Source organism: Balaenoptera musculus, chromosome 14 (assembly GCF_009873245.2).
Source record: "Balaenoptera musculus isolate JJ_BM4_2016_0621 chromosome 14, mBalMus1.pri.v3, whole genome shotgun sequence".
Classification (NCBI taxonomy): Eukaryota; Metazoa; Chordata; class Mammalia; order Artiodactyla; family Balaenopteridae; genus Balaenoptera; species Balaenoptera musculus.
The window spans coordinates 76,749,709-76,769,308 of record NC_045798.1 but is presented as its reverse complement, the minus strand read 5'-3'; the positions used below and the strand labels follow the sequence as shown (position 1 = coordinate 76,769,308).

Genomic DNA, 19,600 nt, shown 5'->3' with positions numbered 1-19,600 from the left:
GCATAGTCCCTGAGGAAGTGATGCTTGAGAGTGCAAGGTAGGGACTTGACTAGGAGCCCACTGTCACTATATAACACAGCTAGATTTTTATGTTGGCTGTTACAGCTTCAGGGTCAAAGTTCTCAAACACAATTTTTGTTTCACTACTTCAATAAGGTTTTGGGTAGTGGAAAATTTGTATTATCCTTTAACACATAAACTTTGAAACTTTATATAGAAGAGTTGTGTAATAGCAATGGAGAAAAGAAAGAACATAAGTCCAGGGAGTTATTTGTAAATACAAATGAAAGTGAGAAGTGGTATACATATTTCCTTATTTATCAGCATGAAAAGGAGAGTACTCAGGTTTCCATGGTAAAGAGGAGTATTTAAATCAGTGTGAGCTTCTGTACATCTAGATATATACAGTATGTACTTTAGTTGTAAATAGAGTTTAAGATCTAACTGAAATGAATTAAGTACTTGAAAAATGGCTTACTTTGCATAACTAAGTATGATACCTGATAGATGGGGTCCTGAGCTAGAGGACAGAAAAAAGGATAAGTGAATAGAATATTATGAATAATTTTGGAATAATAAATTTGACAATTTGGATGAAATGGACAAATGGACAAATTAAAAGATACAGCTACCAAAACTCACTCAACAAGTAGTAAATAATCGTAACATCTCTCTGTATATGAAGAATTTATAGTTAAAAACCTTCCAACAAAGAAAACTCTGAGCCATTGGTTTCATTGGTGAATTCTGTCACACAAGAAAGGAAGAAATAATATAAATTCTACACAGACTCTTCCAAAAAATAAAAGAGGTAACAGCACTTCCCAATGCATTGTCTGATACCAAAACCAGAGAAAAAAGAAAATTATAGTCTAATATCTCTAATAAATATTACTTCAAAATGCTAAATAGTATTTCAGGAAATAAAATCCAATAGTATATAGAAAGGATAATACTTAATGATCAAGTGGGGTTTATTCTGGGAGTGCAAGCTTGGTTTAACGTTGGAAATTCAATCAGCGTAATTCACCATATTGGGAGACTAGAAGAGAAAAACCGAATGATCATGATCATCTCAATAGATGGAACAAAAGCATTTGACAAAATCCAGCATACATTCACAGTTTAAAACTCTTTGCATATTGAGAGTAAAAGGGAACTTCTTTAACTTAAGAAAGGGAATCTACAAAACCTGGAAAACTGACAACTTTCACCCTAAGACTGGAAACAAGGCAAGGATTTCTGTTGTTACTACACCTATTCAACATTATACTAGAGGTCCTAGACAGTACAACAAGCGTGAGACATAAATAAAAAAGTATAGATTGCTAAGAAGTCCTTTTTTCACAGGTGACATAATTATCTCTTTAGAAAATCAAAAGGTACCTACATAAAAGCTACTATAACTAATAATTTTTCAGTGTTGCAGGATACAAAGTGAATGTATAAAAATCAGTGGTAATTTAAGAACTACCAAGGGGAAATTGAAATAAGAAACACCATTTACAATAATATCAAAAATGAAATATGTAGGGATGAATCACAGAGGCATGAGGAAACTTTTGAGGGTTATGGGTATGTTAACTATCTTGACTGTAATTATTATACACTTTAAATATATACAGCTTATTATAGGCCAATTATGCCTCAATAAAGCTATAAAAATGCTATAAAGAATATTATTGGGACACTTCAAAAATTTGGAGTATAGATGGTAGATTAGATAAAAATACTGACGTTGAGTGTACTGAAGTTGATAACTCTACTGTAGGTATATATGGGAATATCATTATTCTCAGGAAATAAACACTGAAGTATTTAGGGGTAAAGGGCCATAGTGTATGTAACTTATCTTCACATGGTTCAGAAACAATATTATGTGACACACACACCCCCCCCAAACCTCCCACCCGCACACATGGGAGGGGTAAGTTAAAGAGGTGAGACAGGGACCAGAGAGGCAAGAGGGAGAAAATGATAAAGCAAGTGGGAAAAATGTTAACGTTAGATGTATATGGCTAAGAGGTGTATAGATGTTCATACCACTATTGCAATTTTTCTCTGAATTTGGAATTGTTTGAAAATAAAAATGTTAAAAATCTATACTAAAGTGTTGTCATTTACAAAAATTCCTTAGGTGGGACACAAAATACAATCGCCAAAAGAAAATTAATTGAACTTAATCAGAATTTAAAAGTACTGCTATTTGAAAAACACTGTTTAAAAAGTGAAAAGGGAAAAAAAAGAGGATTAAAAAAAGTTCATTAAATGCATGAGAAGTTGCTCAACGTTATTGGTCATCAGGGAAAGGTAAATTAAAACCACAATAGGTTACCACTACACTCCCACTAACTAACTGTAATTGAATATACTCAAGAGTGGGGGGAAACATTATAACAATATATAAGAAATTATAAAGCACATTATACTTACTATAAAAGTAAATTCTAAAACGACATTTATAGCCAAATTATAGATTGTCAATAAAGTTTTAAAACACTTAAAGACATTGCTTGTAGGTGTGTTAAACAGTTTGGAAAAAGTTTGGCAGTTCTTTTTATACGTTTAAACATCTGCATACCATTTAACCCAGCAATTCTAATTCTGCATATTTATTCAAGAGAAATGAAAGCATATATTCACAAAGTCATTTACTGTTCATAGAAGCTTTATTTATAATAGCCCAAAACTGGAAACAATTCACATATCCATCAAGAGGTGAATAGATAAACAATTTGTAGTATATCCATACAATGGATCCTTCTCGGTATTAAAAAGGAACAAACAACTGAATCACAGCCGTGCATGAATCTCAAAAATGTAATACTGAATGAAAGCAGATACAGTAAAGTACATACTGCATGATTCCATCTCAGTGACACTTTAGAATGCTAAAAATTAATCTTGCATCACAGAAGGCAGTGATTGCTCATGGTCAGAGCTGTGGGGACGGGGTTTGACTGCAGAGGGACATGGGGGAACTTCTTGGAATGATAAAAATATTCTATATCTTGATTCTGGTGGTTGGTTATATGAGTGTATATATTGGTCAAAACTTATAAAATGTAAAATGTCCATTTTTGTATATAAATTATACTTTAATAAAGTTGATTGAAAAATTTAAAAATAGATGCCATTCATTAGAGTGCGTCAGAAAAAATTTAGTAAGACTATTGACCTTAGAATAATTAACTCTAAATAAGTGGAATGTATTATAATAAGAACCCTTATACTCAAAAGAAAAACAATTGTATGAACTAGTGGTAATTTTTATTTAATATGCATATATTAAAAAAATGGTTAAAAACATACATTAGTAGGTAATTTTTTGGATCTGAAAGAATTATCACAGGGCTCCTTGTTAGCATTGAAAAGTGGGCTACTAGATATTGTATTTTTGCATACATCTTTTGATTGCCTAATATCCCACATATCTTCAAAGTCTTTCCTTGCTTTGGCTGGGTTCTTTGCCTCGTTCTTTGTGGTCCTCCTAAAACATGTGGTCGTGCGTATTCAACACGGACGTGTGGTCCATGTCTATTCTCTTTTCTAATTCTGTTGCTGAGCATAATACTTGCAAAATAGTAGGTTTTGAATAAATGTTGTTGAAGTAGGATTCATTTTAACCAAAATTACTTTGCCATTCATTTTAATAAGTTCCTTAAAAAACATTGATTGAGCACCTACTTTCTCAGTAGGTAGGACATAACAGTGGTGAACAAGATATCAATCTGTGTCCTTATGGGGCTTATATTCCAGTGGAAGAGGATCACTAAGTAAATTTCAACAATAAATACAGAGCGTGTCATTGTTTAAATCAGGGAAAATGAAGAAAGGGTCTACTTTAGGGTGGTGTAGAAACCTTGAGGAGGCGACATTTGAGAAGATGGTGTGAAAAATAAGAAGGAGGCCGCCGTGGGAAGAGCCAGCTGAAGAGCCCAGAGATAGTTCACTTGGAACTGAGCGGTTTCCCTGGATGCAAGACTTCCAGTGCCCAAAGGGGGGGGGGGGGTGTCCCAGGCACAACAGCGTGGTCCAGCTGCTCCACTGTGCTCTAGGCTCCAGCTCTCCTTGCTTTCACAAGGATTTTTAACTCCTGCAGTTACTCCACCTTTCTGTTGCAGCGTTAATTTCTTTCTACATTTGAAATCATTCCTCAGCACACAGATCTAGTGTCTCCTAGCTGAGGAAAACCCTCTATTGGCCATACATCAATTTTCATTTAAGAAAAGAACTTTTCTTGAGACTTAGCATTCTCCCAAAGAGCTGTACTCATCCCACTGTCTTTCCCTCCCTGACCTCCCATTTACTTTTGAGCAAGCACGTTCATGGGGCTTACCTCTCACTACTCTGTTGAAATTCCTCAGTAAGGTTAACAAGGACTTCAGTTTGCTGCCCTGCTCTTACTCCAGTCTTTAAGTGTATCTGATAAAGTTGACCACACCCTCCTTTCTTGAAACACTGATATTAATAATAATTTCTGTGTGTGAAATCTTGTCCTTTAGAATATTCTGCTAAACGTCTCCTTTTTAATTCATCAAATTTAGTTTGTTGTACTGTGTGTATTTGAAGTGATGACTTTTTCTTCAGGAGGGCTTGTGAGATAAGCAAGAGAAATATATTTTGCAAGTGTTTAATTAATTTACCATTAGGAGAATCAGTATTCAGCTGAAACAATTATTTCCATATATAGCATATCAAAGGCCTTAAAGATGTTCATAGCCTTTGATTCAGTGACTGTACTTATAGGCAGTATCTTAAGCACATTATGTGAAATGTCTGAAAAATTAACATAAAAATTATAAATTTAGATTAATCACATCAATACTTTTAATAGTAAAAACCTGCTTAACAATATGGGGGTGATCAGGAAAATTAAAATGCACCCATAGAATAGAGTTATGGTAATGGTAAATGATGTGTAGGAAAAGGTGGGTTATTTTTTTAAATAACAGAAATATTAATGTATAATAAAGGAAAAGATCTATATAAAATTGTGAGCCTCTATAAAAATGTAGATAGGATAAAAATTGTAAGAAATTGTGAACAGATTTTTCTTTAGGTAGTAGAATTGTAGGTAATTTTTCTATATTTCCAAACTTACCACAGTGATTTTATTTTTATAATCAGATTGCTATTATTAAGAAGGGAGTTGCTATGTAGTCAAAGCTCATAAGGAAAATACATATTTATTCTGAGAGTGTTGCCTTAGATTGCAGAATAGCATCTACTCAGTAAGGGACTTTTATAATTTGTGGAATATCTTTGATATTTAGTTGACTCTTGATTCTCCCAAGAAAAAAGTGGTCCATAATTTGACCATTTTCTCTATTTTATTTTATTATATGCTTGACTTTGATAAGGTTTCTTCCCCAATGTTTCAGTGTTTTTGCAGGATATTTTGCCACCCTTTCCTTTCATAATGTACTTCTTCAGGCCAGGAAGAATAAGATGTATCTGTAATTAAATTAACTCATCTTTAGTGTTTTTCAGCCAAGCGTCACTATGTGTAACTAATGCAGTTACATTACAAGAAGGACAAGTTAGAGTACTTTGCTGTTATTTGTAATCTGGGGAGAGATTCACCAACAAAAGCAAATTGTAGACTGGCTTGAAAAGCACTCCCATGGACTCCCATTGATTTAGGCAGTTAATGGTATATTTAAATGTGTTATTTAAATGTTTCACATTGCTTAGTTTTCCTTCCCTAAGTATTTGTAAGCTCATCAGATTTGTGACTGTGTCACTTTGGTGGTCTCTGTAGTTCCCCAGCACATAATTATGTGCTTAATACGTGCACAGAACATTTTTACTGAACGAATGAATGTAACCCTCTTCTTTTTTGTATTGGTTCAGGGAACTAAAATAAAGTGTTCCCTTAATGAGTGTATATCTTCTGAAGCAAAGATGAAATTTAACTACTTTTTCCTTCCCCTACTAAATGGACAAAATGCATGTTGTCTGCTCAACTTGGTGATAGTCAAGAGAAGCTAAAACTGTACTGAGCTGATAACCAAAAGTCAAAAAAAAAAAAAAAAAAGAAGCACAAATAGTTAAATAATGTTAAATTCTGAGAATATCAATGGTTGTCACGTGGGTAACCAAGACCACCATGAGTTATATTTTCTATTTTATACAGGATTTGACTTGACTGAACCCTAACTCATTTTAGGACTCATTTAATTCTTTCTTTGTTTTTTGATCCTATGTTAGTTTTTATGAGCTTAGTATGCATTTAAGTTTATTATAAATAGTTTATTGGTGCTAATTACTTATGATACTTGAACTTTTCTTTTTGCTTGAGTGTACTTTATCATATATTTTATTTCTGTAATATCTCATTATTAAATAATGCTTGTTACCATCATAAATGAAGGTGAAGCTGTGTTATGTAATATTTTAAAATATACAATCTATATGTAGTCATCAAAATAAGTGAAAATATATATGATTGCACTAAGGCTTACCCAAATTTAATTTTGTTCCCTCTTTTCAGTTTTTCTTGAAGATTAGTTACACGGGATATGCTGCTATACATTATTTTGGGATTGCTCATACATTTGGTGTTCTTCGCCTCCATCTTTGACATTTACTTTACATCTCCTTTGGTTCATGGAATGACTCCTCAGTTTACGCCATTGCCTCCCCCAGCGAAAAGATTAGTGCTGTTTGTTGCTGATGGCCTGCGAGCAGATAAACTTTATGAATTAGATGAAAATGGAAATTCTAGGGCACCATTTATTAGGTAAGCATGTCAACTGGTACAAAGACATCTCTGGAAAATGTTACACCAATACTGTTTATCTCACGTTGGGTAGAGGAGTGATGATGAGAAAGAGAATAGGGCACATATATATTGGCCTTTGCCATAGAGATTAGCAAGTTTATTTCCTTCTAGGAGTTATTTCTCATATTGTGGAAGTTGCTATCAGGTGAATCGAAATGAATGACCTTAGCTGCTTGGCCTAACTTGTCCTAATTTCTGAAACCTGGCTTACAACTCACTATATTGTCCTTTCCTTATTAATGACAAGCATATATATTAGTGAATTGCCAATTACAAAGGTGTTTAACTAGAAAATGTAGACTTCAACTCAAAACACATCTTCTATAAAATATATGAAGCCCTTCCAAGTCTATATCACTACATAATGCAATTTTGGATTCTATTAAGTGGCTTTGAAAAGAAATATTTAATTTTGGGGGCTTAGGGGACTCCTGCAATCAACTGTTCTTTTTCTGATTCATAGCAAGCCCCTCAAAAGCGCTTCCTAATGCTGTTATAGAGAGATTAAAACTCAAATTCAAGTGGAAATTTATCTAAAATCGTCTTTCTCCTGCCCCTGTCATGATTTCTTTCTATCTCTTTACCCTATTTCAGTTTTCTTTATAGTACTACTTAGCATGTGCAACTTCCACTAAGTCTGGGACTTTGTTTTATATACCACTTTATCTCTAGTTCCTAGAACATATAGGCAATTAATAAATATTTGTTGACTGCTAGAAGAATGAATGAACCTGAATTCCATGTTGAATTTCCAGGAATAAATTTATGGTGCCTCAAAGAAATGCATAATATACTAAAGTATGCAAATAAATGAGCAACTCAGGGCAATAGGAAAATATGAGTAGGAAAATGAGATCAAGCCTGGGTTAAGTTCAGTACACAACAATGTGTAACATAAATTTCTATGAATAGTTTAAAAATTGGGGTGATATATTTGGTCGAATTTCTTAGTTGTCAAAGAAAGGAGAGAAATATAGTTCATTGCAAAATTAATAAGATATAAAATATACTGGTTGTTAAGGCAAAGGCAAGGCTTTCTGGTACCACTTGCTTCTCCTTGGGGTGTTACATAGAGGGCAAAGGGCTCACAGTTGATGTGCCTTGTGTTGTATGCCATTCTAGCTTCTTCTAAACCTTTTTTTTGAAAGGTTTTATTTGTTCCTCACTGTTTTTTAAAAAATATGATCTGATCAAAATGTTTTCAACAGAAGTATCCACATTTCTTTATACCTCCCTCTCTCTGTTGGAGTTCAGTTTCCATTACATAACTGAAGAAGTTAAAAAATATTTCTCCCTCAGCAGGTGGTTCAATGGTTTTTTTAAGCCTTTTACTTTTTATGTATATATTTGACCAAAGTTGGTTTTATTATGAGGTGTCAATATTAAAAGTATCTAAACCAGCACTTTTAGATACTTTTCTACAGAACATTTTGAGAGTTGAAAGTTTATCTTGAAAGTTGTTACCAATGAATTAGTGTTTTATAACTTGTTGCTCTGCTGGCCTTTCACCTGCAACAGCATTACTGATAGTTTTGCATTTTCCCCCAAATTTTGCAAATCACTGTTAGACAACTTAAAGAATGTTGATACATTTTAGCAAAAGAAATTTTGGCCTGTTTTAATCTCAAATTTAGGAAGATAATTTAACCACCATCACACCTAATAAAATTTAACATTGACAGAATAATATTGTGTATATCAATGATTTCTTATGTAACATACCATTTCAATACTTTGTGGCTTTAAACAATAATGGTGTATTTTGTCTTGTGATCCTGTACAGTGGTTGAGTGGTTCTTTGTCTCACCTGGGCTTTCTTGTGCTACTGAATCCAGCTGGTGGGAGGGATAGGACTGGGCTCAAGTGGGATCAGAAAGATTCCTTTCCTTCTTAAATTTTGACTCATTCTTTTGACTGGATTCCTTCAGTAATAATCTTATTTTTCTAAAGCCTTAACAGAGCATTTGATCATAGTCTATGTTAACTATTCATCTGTAACATCTTTTAGGAATATCATAATGCATGAAGGCAGCTGGGGGATATCTCACACACGTGTGCCAACTGAATCTCGGCCAGGCCATGTAGCCCTGATAGCAGGGTTTTATGAAGACGTCAGTGCAGTTGCCAAAGGTATTGTCTATTTAGATGATTTTATCACATGAAAAATTTATTGCAAAAATATTGCTTCTTTAACACTGAATCATGACACAAAGTGAAGTATGTTTTGAGATACTTTTTTTTTGGCCATGCTGCGTGGCATGTGGGATCTTAGTTCCCTGACCAGGGACCGAACCGACTCCCCCTGCAGTGGAAGCATGGAGTCTTAACCACTGGACCGCCAGGGAAGTCCCTGTTTTGAGATACTTTTGACAAGTATTTTAGCATGCCTAACTCACATAAACACACACTGGGATTGACTCAAGAATTAAGCTTTAGCTTTTTATCATCCTGTGCTATTGATAGAATATGATTGGATGGATTCATGGATTTCCTAGATCTTAACACTCGAAAGGTCAAAAGTGATTCTATATTTTAGTAAGAAGTAAATTATCTATTGTAAGCTTTTTAAAAAAAATTGTAATATAATACATGTAACAAAATCTGTTATTAGTTTTGCATTTGTTCTGCAATTAATCCTCATTGTTATTATTTGAAAAATACTTCTTTAGGGGTTATACTAATATTTCATCATGTATATATTACTTTTGTCATTGTTTGCTTTTTTTCTCAATTACCTGAAGGATGGAAGGAAAATCCTGTAGAATTTGATTCTCTTATTAATGAAACCAGGCACACATGGTGCTGGGGGAGCCCAGACATCTTGGCTATGTTTGCCAAAGGTAAAAGTCATTGATTATATTTCCTCAGCTATTAAATAGGCAGTAAATCAATATGGTAATTTAAAATATAGACTATGTTTTATTGATCTTGAAATACATGTTTTTACATATTTAACATCTCTGAAATAAGGGTGTATATTACAATAGATAGACATGTCAGTTTGATTTTTTTCCTTCTTAGTTGTACTTGAAATGTTGAATTATACAGTTTTTAACACCTTGGAGTCGATGAAATGGTATATGACTCTTAACATCTAACAGCTTTTTAATCTTGGGCAAGTTAGATAACTTCTCTGAATTTCAGTTTTCTTTTCTGTAAAATGTGGTAATAATAATAATAATTTCTATCTTCAGGTTTGTTTTGGGGATTAAATAGATAATTCATGTGAAACATTTAGCAAAATGCTTATTATGATGATGATAACTCCTCATTGTGATGATGATGTAGATGTCTGGTTTCATTTTACTTCGATAGATTATTACTAAGAAGTTAGTAGATAGTCACATAAAGATTTTAAATGTTAAAATTTATATTTATAACTTCTATTTGCATATATTCAGGATCATGCCATTTGGATTTGTTGTATTTCTGTGCATGAATCTGCAAGCTATTAGAAACATCTCTTGATTGAGAAAATTCATTTACATTATTTTCTAAATCAGTTGGATTTCCATTTGAATTTTGTAACATTAAATGCTTTTTAGTGAGAGCATTATGATCATTTCACCTAATGAAAAGGTTTACACTTAGTCAAGAATATAATATAATAATTGTAATTACTAAAGATTATTATATGTCTCAAAAGCAAAACAGATATCTCAACATTTTCTGTATGGTAGTCACAGAACATTATTAGTGTGAGCAGGTCAAAAAACTCATACTGCTTGCCATTTATATACTCCCTTCTTTGGAAGCATGTTAAGATTTTTGGGGGACTGGTGGTGGTGAGGATGGATTAGTTGCTATGGCTACCAAACTGGTACCTCCCTATTTCTGACTACAGTTGATAGGACAGGACACCTGAATTGTAGATAATCGAATAAGAATGTTCCATTTCTTATGGCAACCCACAGACCCACTTCAGATCTTTACTTAGAATGTGGGAAGTAGAATGGCTGAACAGTAGAATAGTGTCATTAGAGCCTAAGCTGATATTATAAGAGATTTGTCATTATTTTGTTATATCTCTTACTTATGAGCTGTAAGAGCCTAACTCAGAAATTCACTAAGTTGATTAGTATTCTTAACAAAATCCTACAAATGTGTAAGATTAATATATTGTTGACCCTTTCAAACTATTTGGCAATAAGCAATATTTATTCTCTTATACTGAGAAAAATGCACATATTTTATGAATAAAAGAATTGAAATATTTGAATTTTCTCTTGGTTAGGGAATTTTGTAAAACAATGATTTCATCTATTTAGATTGTACCATCCTTAGATGCACAAATTCTTTGAATAGTTTTAAATCCTTACAGGGAGACAAACTTTGGGTGTTTACTTTTGTGCTGTCGTGTATTCATTAGCACTGTGACTTTGGCAAGTTAATTAACTCACTTGTAGTGTATCTGTAAAATTGATATGTTACTGTGAGAAACAAAAACAACAGCATATGTTATAGTATAAACTATTGGTCCATGGCAGATCATTAAAAATTTTTTTCTCCAAATTTCCTTTTCAGGTGCTAGTGGAAACCATGTTTTTTGCACATAATTATGATGCTTACAGTGAGGATTTTGGTGCCCAGGACGTAACAAAACTGGATACCTGGGTTTTTGATAATGTGAAGGTACGTGCTATTGAGTGGCTAATCTACAGCACACGTATTTGTACCTAATGTACTAGAAACTGATTTGTTAGTAAATGCATCTTAGTTTTTTTTTACTTGTATGAACTGAAATTCTTTATTGTAGCATACTATTTTAAAAAAGACTGGATTCTAGGAAATTACACATTCTACAATAACCAATTAATAGAAGTTTAAAAAAAATAATTAGAAAAAGTTAACTCTGGGCTTCCCTGGTGGTGCAGTGGTTTGAGAATCCGCCTGCCAATGCAGGACACGGGTTAATCCCTGGTCTGGGAGGATCCCACATGCCCGCAGAGCAGCTAAGGCCCGTGCGCCACAACTACTGAGCCTGTGCTCCAGGAGCTTGTTGAGCCACAACTGCTGAGCCCGTGTGCCACAACTACTGAATCCCACGCGCCTAGATACCGTGCTCTGCCACGAGAGAGGCCACTGCAATGGGAAGCCCACGCACCGCAACGAAGAGGTAGTTCCCACAGCTGAGAAAGCCCGTGCGCAGCAACGAAGACCCAGTGCAGTCAAAGTAAATAAATAAAATAAATAGATTTATTAAAAAAAAAAAAAAAGTTAACTCTTAAATTCCGTGTTTCTGACAGTAAAATTAAGCCCTTGGTTGGATTAGGAAACCTGCATTTCTTTCCTAGTTTGCTGAATCATCCTAGGTAAACCTTCTTGATCTTTCACTGACCATAGAACCCAGTCTCTTACAAGTAGTGGGACCATGTGATTTGTGTGAAAGTCTTCTGAAAAATGCTGTTCAAATCTAATGCATTTGTTGTAACATAAAGTAGATGTTTAAAAAAAAATTTGTACTTTAAGAAAATTAAGATAGCAAAACAAATTCACAAGTTAATCATAATAAAATATTTGAATTTTGTTAAGATATCGAGTTTTTTGGACTGTTAGTGACAATCATCACAGCTTTACCAGGAATCCAATAGAATTTATATTTTCAAAAATTGTGTGAAAATCTCAGCTGTGGATATGGGCTCACTCCTTTCTATCAATCTATTCCTTCTCATCTCCAAATTATAACTCATAATTCATCTGTTGTAAGAAGCATTCATTGATTGACCCTTAATGATTCTTCCTTTTACCAGTAGTGTCTTTGGACTGGCATTGCAGACTTCTCCATAATGTAGTCATTTTTATTGTTTGTTTGTAAACAGTCAGTATGTGTCTGCATTTTTCTTTGTATTTACTTATCAGGAATTAAGTGCTCAATGTGTTCCTTGATAAACCCTATTTCTTTTATCAGAATATTTTTCCTTGAAGCTTTCTTTTTTCATTTAACATATGCTTTTGTCAAAAGGGAAAACCTTCAAGTTAAATAAAATCTCTTCAAAAAAATAATTAGCAATTTATTTTGCTATCACTTCTTAATATAATTGACTTATATTAGTATCTGCTTAAAGGCCTTTGGCTTCTAATTTCATAAACATAGCCAAAAATGTTCCAAAATCATGGATTTGATTCCTTGTGGTTAGGCAGATATTGCTAATGACTGGCCTGATTTTATGCCTTTTTTACTTTACTTCAACGCTGCTAGTTGGTGATATGATAGTGACCAGAAAAAAAATTTGCCTACAACTTCATAAGATATGATAGAGACATGTACATTAATCAAGTAATAACAAAAATATGAAATCATCAACAATGGTAAGTGGTGTGAAGGAAAAATGCAGGGACTAAGAATATATCTTTAGAAAATTCTGATCTAAACTAAACAGTTAGAGGAAGACTTTCCTGAGAGTTTTGAGATAGTCTCTGGAGAAGTATAGGAGACAAAGACATGGATGGATCTGGATTGCATATAGAGAAGAGTATTTCAGGCCAACAGCGTTATGTAAACTTGGGCCCTGAAAGGAGAGCCAGCATAATGGATTTGGGGAACTGAAAAAAGGGGAGGTTAGCATGTCAGGAACACTTACTAGAGCACAGTCTGAGATCAGGCTAGAGAGGGAGTCAGGGGTCCAACCTGGACTTTGTGCCCTGGCCAGAGACTCATGCTTAATTCTAGTCAAACGGTTTACAAATATATGCCAATTTCTACTCACTTTTTTAAAAATTGTGGTAAAATATCTATAGCCATCTCCTCTATTAGGTCTTCCATGACTTCCCTTTGCTTTACCCCACTTCCAGTTTGCCTTAGAGAACCCTCTTCTATATTCCCTTAATACCTCTATCTTAGTACTTTATTATGCTATGCTGTAATTTTTGATACATTGGCAACAATTTCAATCCTATGGGAAAAGAATCTAAAAAAGAAAGAAAAAAAAAAGATGTGTGAGGACTAACTGTTCCAATACATCCCAGAGGATTAAAAGGAACTCTGCTTTCATTTAGCTTACAACTGCCTATATTATAAGCCATTGGATCTAACAAGCATTTCTGTACTGTTTATGCAAAGGAGGGGATTTAAAAACAAAAACAAAACAACAAACAAAAACACCCAAACAATTTCAATCCTATATACATCTTGTGGCAGAGATACTGTCTTTTTCACATTGTTAAATCTAATTCCTATCATGGATTGTCTGGTACATAGATACATGATTAATTTAGATTAAATTCAACTCTGTAATAGAAAAAAAATATTGCTTAGAAGTTCTGTCTCAATAAAAGATAATGCCAGAAGTAGGCAGGCCCAAGATTGATGCAGTCCAAGATTGCCATAGTGGTTCCACAATGTCATTAGACCAGTCTCCTAAGTTTCTCTTCTACCCTCAGAGCATGGTTTTAGTACAAGTACTTTGTGTTGGTAGGTCCTGAGGACAAATTTAAACAAATAGGATAATTTAATTTTATAGTTATGTAACTAATTTAATTAAATGTTTTCATTGGAATTACCTTTTTAAAATAAATAAATGAACTAAAATTTTTTAACTGATTTGTTACATATAGGAATTCTTTTCATGCTGCCAGAAACAACCAATCTTTTGTTTTCTAAACTAAATGAAGACAAAATAGTTTTTTTCTTACATTTACTAGGAATAGAATACAAATGGACATGCTCACCGACCATCGTCAAGGTAATTTAAATGCTGTGTTTAATTTCATGGTGTTGAGGGAAACCACCTGTTTGAATTTTTAAAATATTATTATAAATGTTTTCTTTGTAATGAACACAACAGAACTTATATTTTAATAATTCTAAAGTAGAATAAGTTCTCATTTATATGAGATGTTGTATGATATAGTGGCTAAAATCACTATGCTGTGACCACACTGCACATTAATATAGTAAAATATATCCTGTATGTGTATTGCCATATTCTTCATTCATTTATCAGGTCAGAGCGAAAAAACTTATATTTTAGAAGTCTTTTAGTAATTTTGAAATAAAATAGCATTTTTATGTGTTAATAATTTATATCACAAAAAGACGTAATTAGCTGTTCCTTATGTTCCATTTAATCAGTGCTGTATGTAGCAGCTAATAGTATAAAGTTTTGTATATGATGTTTCAGTAGTACTCCTTATATTTAAAAGAGCGACTATTTTTCTCACTTTTTGCAGACCATAAGAAAGGAGAATTCATGTTATACTTTTATTCTTCATTTTGAATTTGATTTAGATTAGTCTAACTAACCTTGAAGCCTATTGGTTAGCTGCCAGTAATGAATACCTCATGCTTCCCTTCTTTAACACAATGCATTGTCTTAAGTGATAGAACTTATACCAAACCATCCTTGTTCAACTGTATGGAAAGCTTAAATATAGTTTGTTCAAAACATATTATATTATAGTGTTTTATATCACAAACACTCTAAGGGATGGAAATATTCTATAGTTGAAACAGTGATGCTTACCTATTACTAATGTGGAAAGAGCAATATAGTTTACATTATGAGAGGCATGAGCTTAAAAGCCATCATTGTTGCATTTGAGACTTAAAAAGTATTCCTTAAAATCTATTTGCTAATCAATATCTTTTTAAAAATCATTTTTGAAAATGATTCCAGATATTTTTACTTCTTTAAGAGGAGAAGAAAATTACTTTTAACACTCTAAAGAGCTCTGATTTTAAAAAATATTAAAGATGAGATCTAAAAGTACTTCAAGGTACTGACTTTATAAGTTCATGTTGAATAAATTTGATTTTCCCAAATTAATGTAATTAATATAATTTAATTTTCTCTTCTCTTTTTAAACAGGGAATATTTAAACAATATTAAAATAGTTGATGAGGGATTGAAAGAAATTGTGTCTACTCTTAAAGATTTTTACGGAAGTGATGGGAAAACAGCATTTATCTTTACTGCTGACCATGGAATGACAGACTGGGGTTAGTCTGTTTCTAAGTGATATATACTTTACGATTAAAGTAGTGGTAAATGTGGCTTGCAAATATCTTGTAATGTTGAAGAGGATTAGATATCTTAGTATATGCAAACTGTCTAGCACATAATAGCATGCATAAAATGTTAGTGTATAAAAGACTTACCTTATATTATCTTTCTTCTAACTATGAAAGGAATATACTCTCATTTAACATGAGAAATTAGAGAAAAGTGTGGTGAAGAAAACAAAAAATACTGATTATTTATCCACCTAGAATTAACTGTATGTGATGGCAGAGGGGGTGAGTTTAAGGTGGTATTACTGAGGGTACTACTAGATGAGCCTAGCCCCCCTGTGAGATTCCCAAGGCAAACACAGTGTGTGCACAGAGAACAAAATAAGGCAAAGCTGAGGTTTGGGTCACCAAATCACAATGTAGAATTCTTGTGAGCCGGTTCCACTTTATAAAGGGCTTTTGGCTATACCAGCCAGAGTGGCCTGGAAGAAAAGCATATAGAGACTTTGCTATCCTCTTCAGAGCAGACCTGGCCTCAAACTTGGGTGGTTACTCCCCAAAGGAGCTTTCCCTGTTCTTTCTGCCTTTGGTGCTACTCTGGTGGCATCTCCTCCAAGTCTTATTATTATTCTTATTCTTCTTTCAACCAGTCACTCAACGGATGTTCTGCTTTTTGTTTTTGCCTGTTTGTTGTTGATGCTCTGACTTGCTTTGGGAATATTTAAAAACGAATTGTTACATAGAGATGCAAACATTTGGGAGTATGGTGGCTAGAATTAGCTATATAGAGATCAACTCTTTAAAACTAAGTATTAAAAAATATTTAGGTGTAAGTTAATTCTTATATATTGATACTTGTCTTATTACTCTTTGTGTCTCATTTGTAGGTTCCCATGGAGCTGGTCATCCTTTAGAGACTTGTACTCCTTTTGTCACTTGGGGAGCTGGAATCAAGTATCCTCAAAAAGTGTTAGCTCAGAAATTTGATGATACATATTTGCAAGGTATGAACATTTATCTTTATTGTTTTTATAAATGTGACATTTTAAAATAAAACCAAAGTTTAACTTAAAAAAATTACTTTTCAAGTTATAGCTTTCATTTTGATATTTGTGTCATTACTATTTCTATGTATTACTTTTGTATAGTTCATATTATTTGGTTTATAATATTCAGCTTGAAATATAATTGTTAGTTATTTGTCTTGTAAAAGTTCAAGTATAAGTTTTAATATTTTTTTTTCACAAACCTTATTCCAAGACTTAGATTAAACCCTTGGCTTAGATCTTACCTGCAAAGACTATCAATTAGATAAATCACACATATGTCACAATTGATATTTCAAAACCAGACAGATTTTGCCCTGTCTCTAGTACTTTTGAAGGCTCTCTCTGTTGCCCAAGCCTCCCTTGCGTCTCAATCCATGACGAAAAGGAATTCCTTTTTCTTGGAGCTCTGGTTATTTTGTAAGGTAAGGGTATTTTAGCATTTCAAAGCTTTTACTAATTGGACAAAATAAATTCCTCTCAAATGCCTTTCTCTGGATTAGTTGTGTCAGACTCATTCAAAGCACTTGTTAAGAATACAGATTAAAAAAAAAAAGTTACAGATTTCCAGACCTTGTCTGTAGGTATTTTGATTCCATGAGTCTGGGTAAGGCCTAGAAATGTTCCTTTTAAAACCTTCTCCAGGGATGTGGACTCCCAGCTGTATTAGGTATTTCTACCATAGAAGACTTTTTGGTTTGTATAATAAAATTTTCCTACACACTTTCTTTCTTTTTTTTTTTTTTGTTTATTTTTTATTGAGATGTAATTCTCATACCATCAAATTCATGTTTTAAAAGTGTATGATTAAATTTTTTTAGTATATTCACAAGATTATGCAGTCGCCTCTACTGTCTAATTACAAAACATTTCATTGCCACCCCTCCTCCCCAAATCCCTTCCCATTAGCAGTCACTCCTTACTTCTCTCTCCATTGTGTGTCTATGCCATATTTCATTGTCATCTTATGGACATTTAGGTCATTTCCACATTTGGGCTGTTATGATAATGATGCAATGAACATTTGTGTAAAAGTTTTTGAGTGCATATGTGTTTTTATTTCTCTTGGGCAGGTACCTAGGAGTGGAATTAACGGGTCATGTGTTCCTCTATGTTTTATTTTTTGCGAACTGCCGAACTGTTTTCCAAAGCAGCTGCACCATTTTATATTCTTATGCTCTGTGTTAAATGGATTAGATTGAATCTAAATAGAAGCTAGGTTAAATAGTATGTTTGTATTGAATACTTAGGAGACAGAACTTTCTTTTGGCAGTTGATTTCTCAGTGACTTAACGTTTTAGAATTATATGACTTCAAGAATCATTACTGCAAGAATGTATTTTTTCTTATATGGATATTTGGTATCATAAGTTACAGAGAAAGGGAATGTTTGTGTTTTTCCTCATCAGGTGATTAGTCTGAATTTTTAGTAGCTGACTGGTAGAATTAGGATCATATTTTTAAACTTTATTAGCTTATTAAAGGAAATTTCATCATAAAAATGCCTTAGAACCCTTTGGGTAATATATCTTAAAGTCAAAAACAAAGTCTTAAAATCAAGACATGGCCTCATAATCATTTGTTTTGATTACTGTTTATTGAAATTTCTGAATTTATATGTAGAAAGATAGGGGAGTGAGGCAGTTTTCATAGTAACTCACTATACTACTTTCACATTTGGGATTAGTGACGGTAGGAGCATCAGAGCTAAAAAATTTCAAATATTTTGCAAGCAACTCTCATTACAGAAAAAAGAAAAGCTTAGATTGACTAACGGGCTATCGGTTGCCTTAATAACTCCCTGGAGCAGGACTGTCATTAGTTGCAGTCATGCTGACAGTTGTTATCATTGTGCCTTTTACTTCCATCTTTCCTTCCTTAGCCTTTGGATGTTTTGAAACCATTATCTCCAAATTATTTCCAAATTAATAAACTATCACAGAAAATATCAAATATTTACTTTTCAGTTATTCTTTTAAAATTCTAGTTTAAAAAATTTACAGCTCTTCCTTCTTAAGCACGCTTTTTGTTCATACTTGGCTTAAAATGAACTTTACCAATACTTTCTTTTTCCACTGACCACTTATAATAATAAAATGATTTATTTTTTTTAAAGAATTCTTAACATCAGCTCTGGTGTTTATTTGTATCTTTCAGAATGGAAATTGGAGAACTGGAAGAGACAAGATGTCAATCAGGTATTCATTAAATTTAATCATGTTCAGATTTAATTTCATCTATAAGAAGTTTAGACCAAAAAAATCTGGAAAAAAAGTATATTAATAATGATAAAAGATGATAAAAATTTTTCTAAAACATTTCAGTTACCAAGGGAAATCCTGTTAAATGAGAATATCTTAACCCCAAGTAATCTTCCTTTTGGCAAAATAAAAAAAGCAGCCGCAAATAAAAGTGAAAGGAGAAGATGCCCTCCCTCCGAATAACACTGGCTAATTAAAGAATTATTATGCAAATTAAAATTTACATGCCTGTTACATTTCTGTGATTTCTTGTCATGGTTGCCTTGCTTAGTTGCTTTAAGCACAGATCTAATAAAACCCCATTATAGGTTTCTCTCCTGTTAGTGTGTCAGTGTACCATTTCTTTTTTATTAACACCCATTTTATCTTTAATTCTACCCAGAGTTTTTACAAATGCAATGGAGAAAAAGTGACAAGAGTATATAGATTACTCAGCTAGAAACCTTACATTATAGGAAAATGAGTGGCCAACCTAATCAAGTTAGACCAGTAACATTATCTGTAAATATGAAGCACAGATTTTTCTTGTTGAAGATATGCTGTGTAGACAGCCATC

At 33.1% G+C, this 19,600-nt stretch overlaps 1 protein-coding gene across 1 annotated transcript in view; it reads left to right on the top strand.

Moving 5' to 3' along the window:
* The window catches only part of PIGN (phosphatidylinositol glycan anchor biosynthesis class N), a 108,671-nt gene that overhangs the window by 3,218 nt on the left and 85,853 nt on the right, over positions 1 to 19,600 (top strand). The window contains 11 exon segments of the mRNA XM_036823699.1: positions 6,497 to 6,745; positions 8,796 to 8,917; positions 9,529 to 9,627; positions 11,312 to 11,331; positions 11,333 to 11,433; positions 14,342 to 14,375; positions 14,377 to 14,436; positions 14,438 to 14,469; positions 15,595 to 15,725; positions 16,625 to 16,741; positions 18,941 to 18,981. Of these exon segments, the coding sequence (XP_036679594.1) occupies positions 6,525 to 6,745; positions 8,796 to 8,917; positions 9,529 to 9,627; positions 11,312 to 11,331; positions 11,333 to 11,433; positions 14,342 to 14,375; positions 14,377 to 14,436; positions 14,438 to 14,469; positions 15,595 to 15,725; positions 16,625 to 16,741; positions 18,941 to 18,981 (978 nt within the window). The 5' untranslated portion in view covers positions 6,497 to 6,524.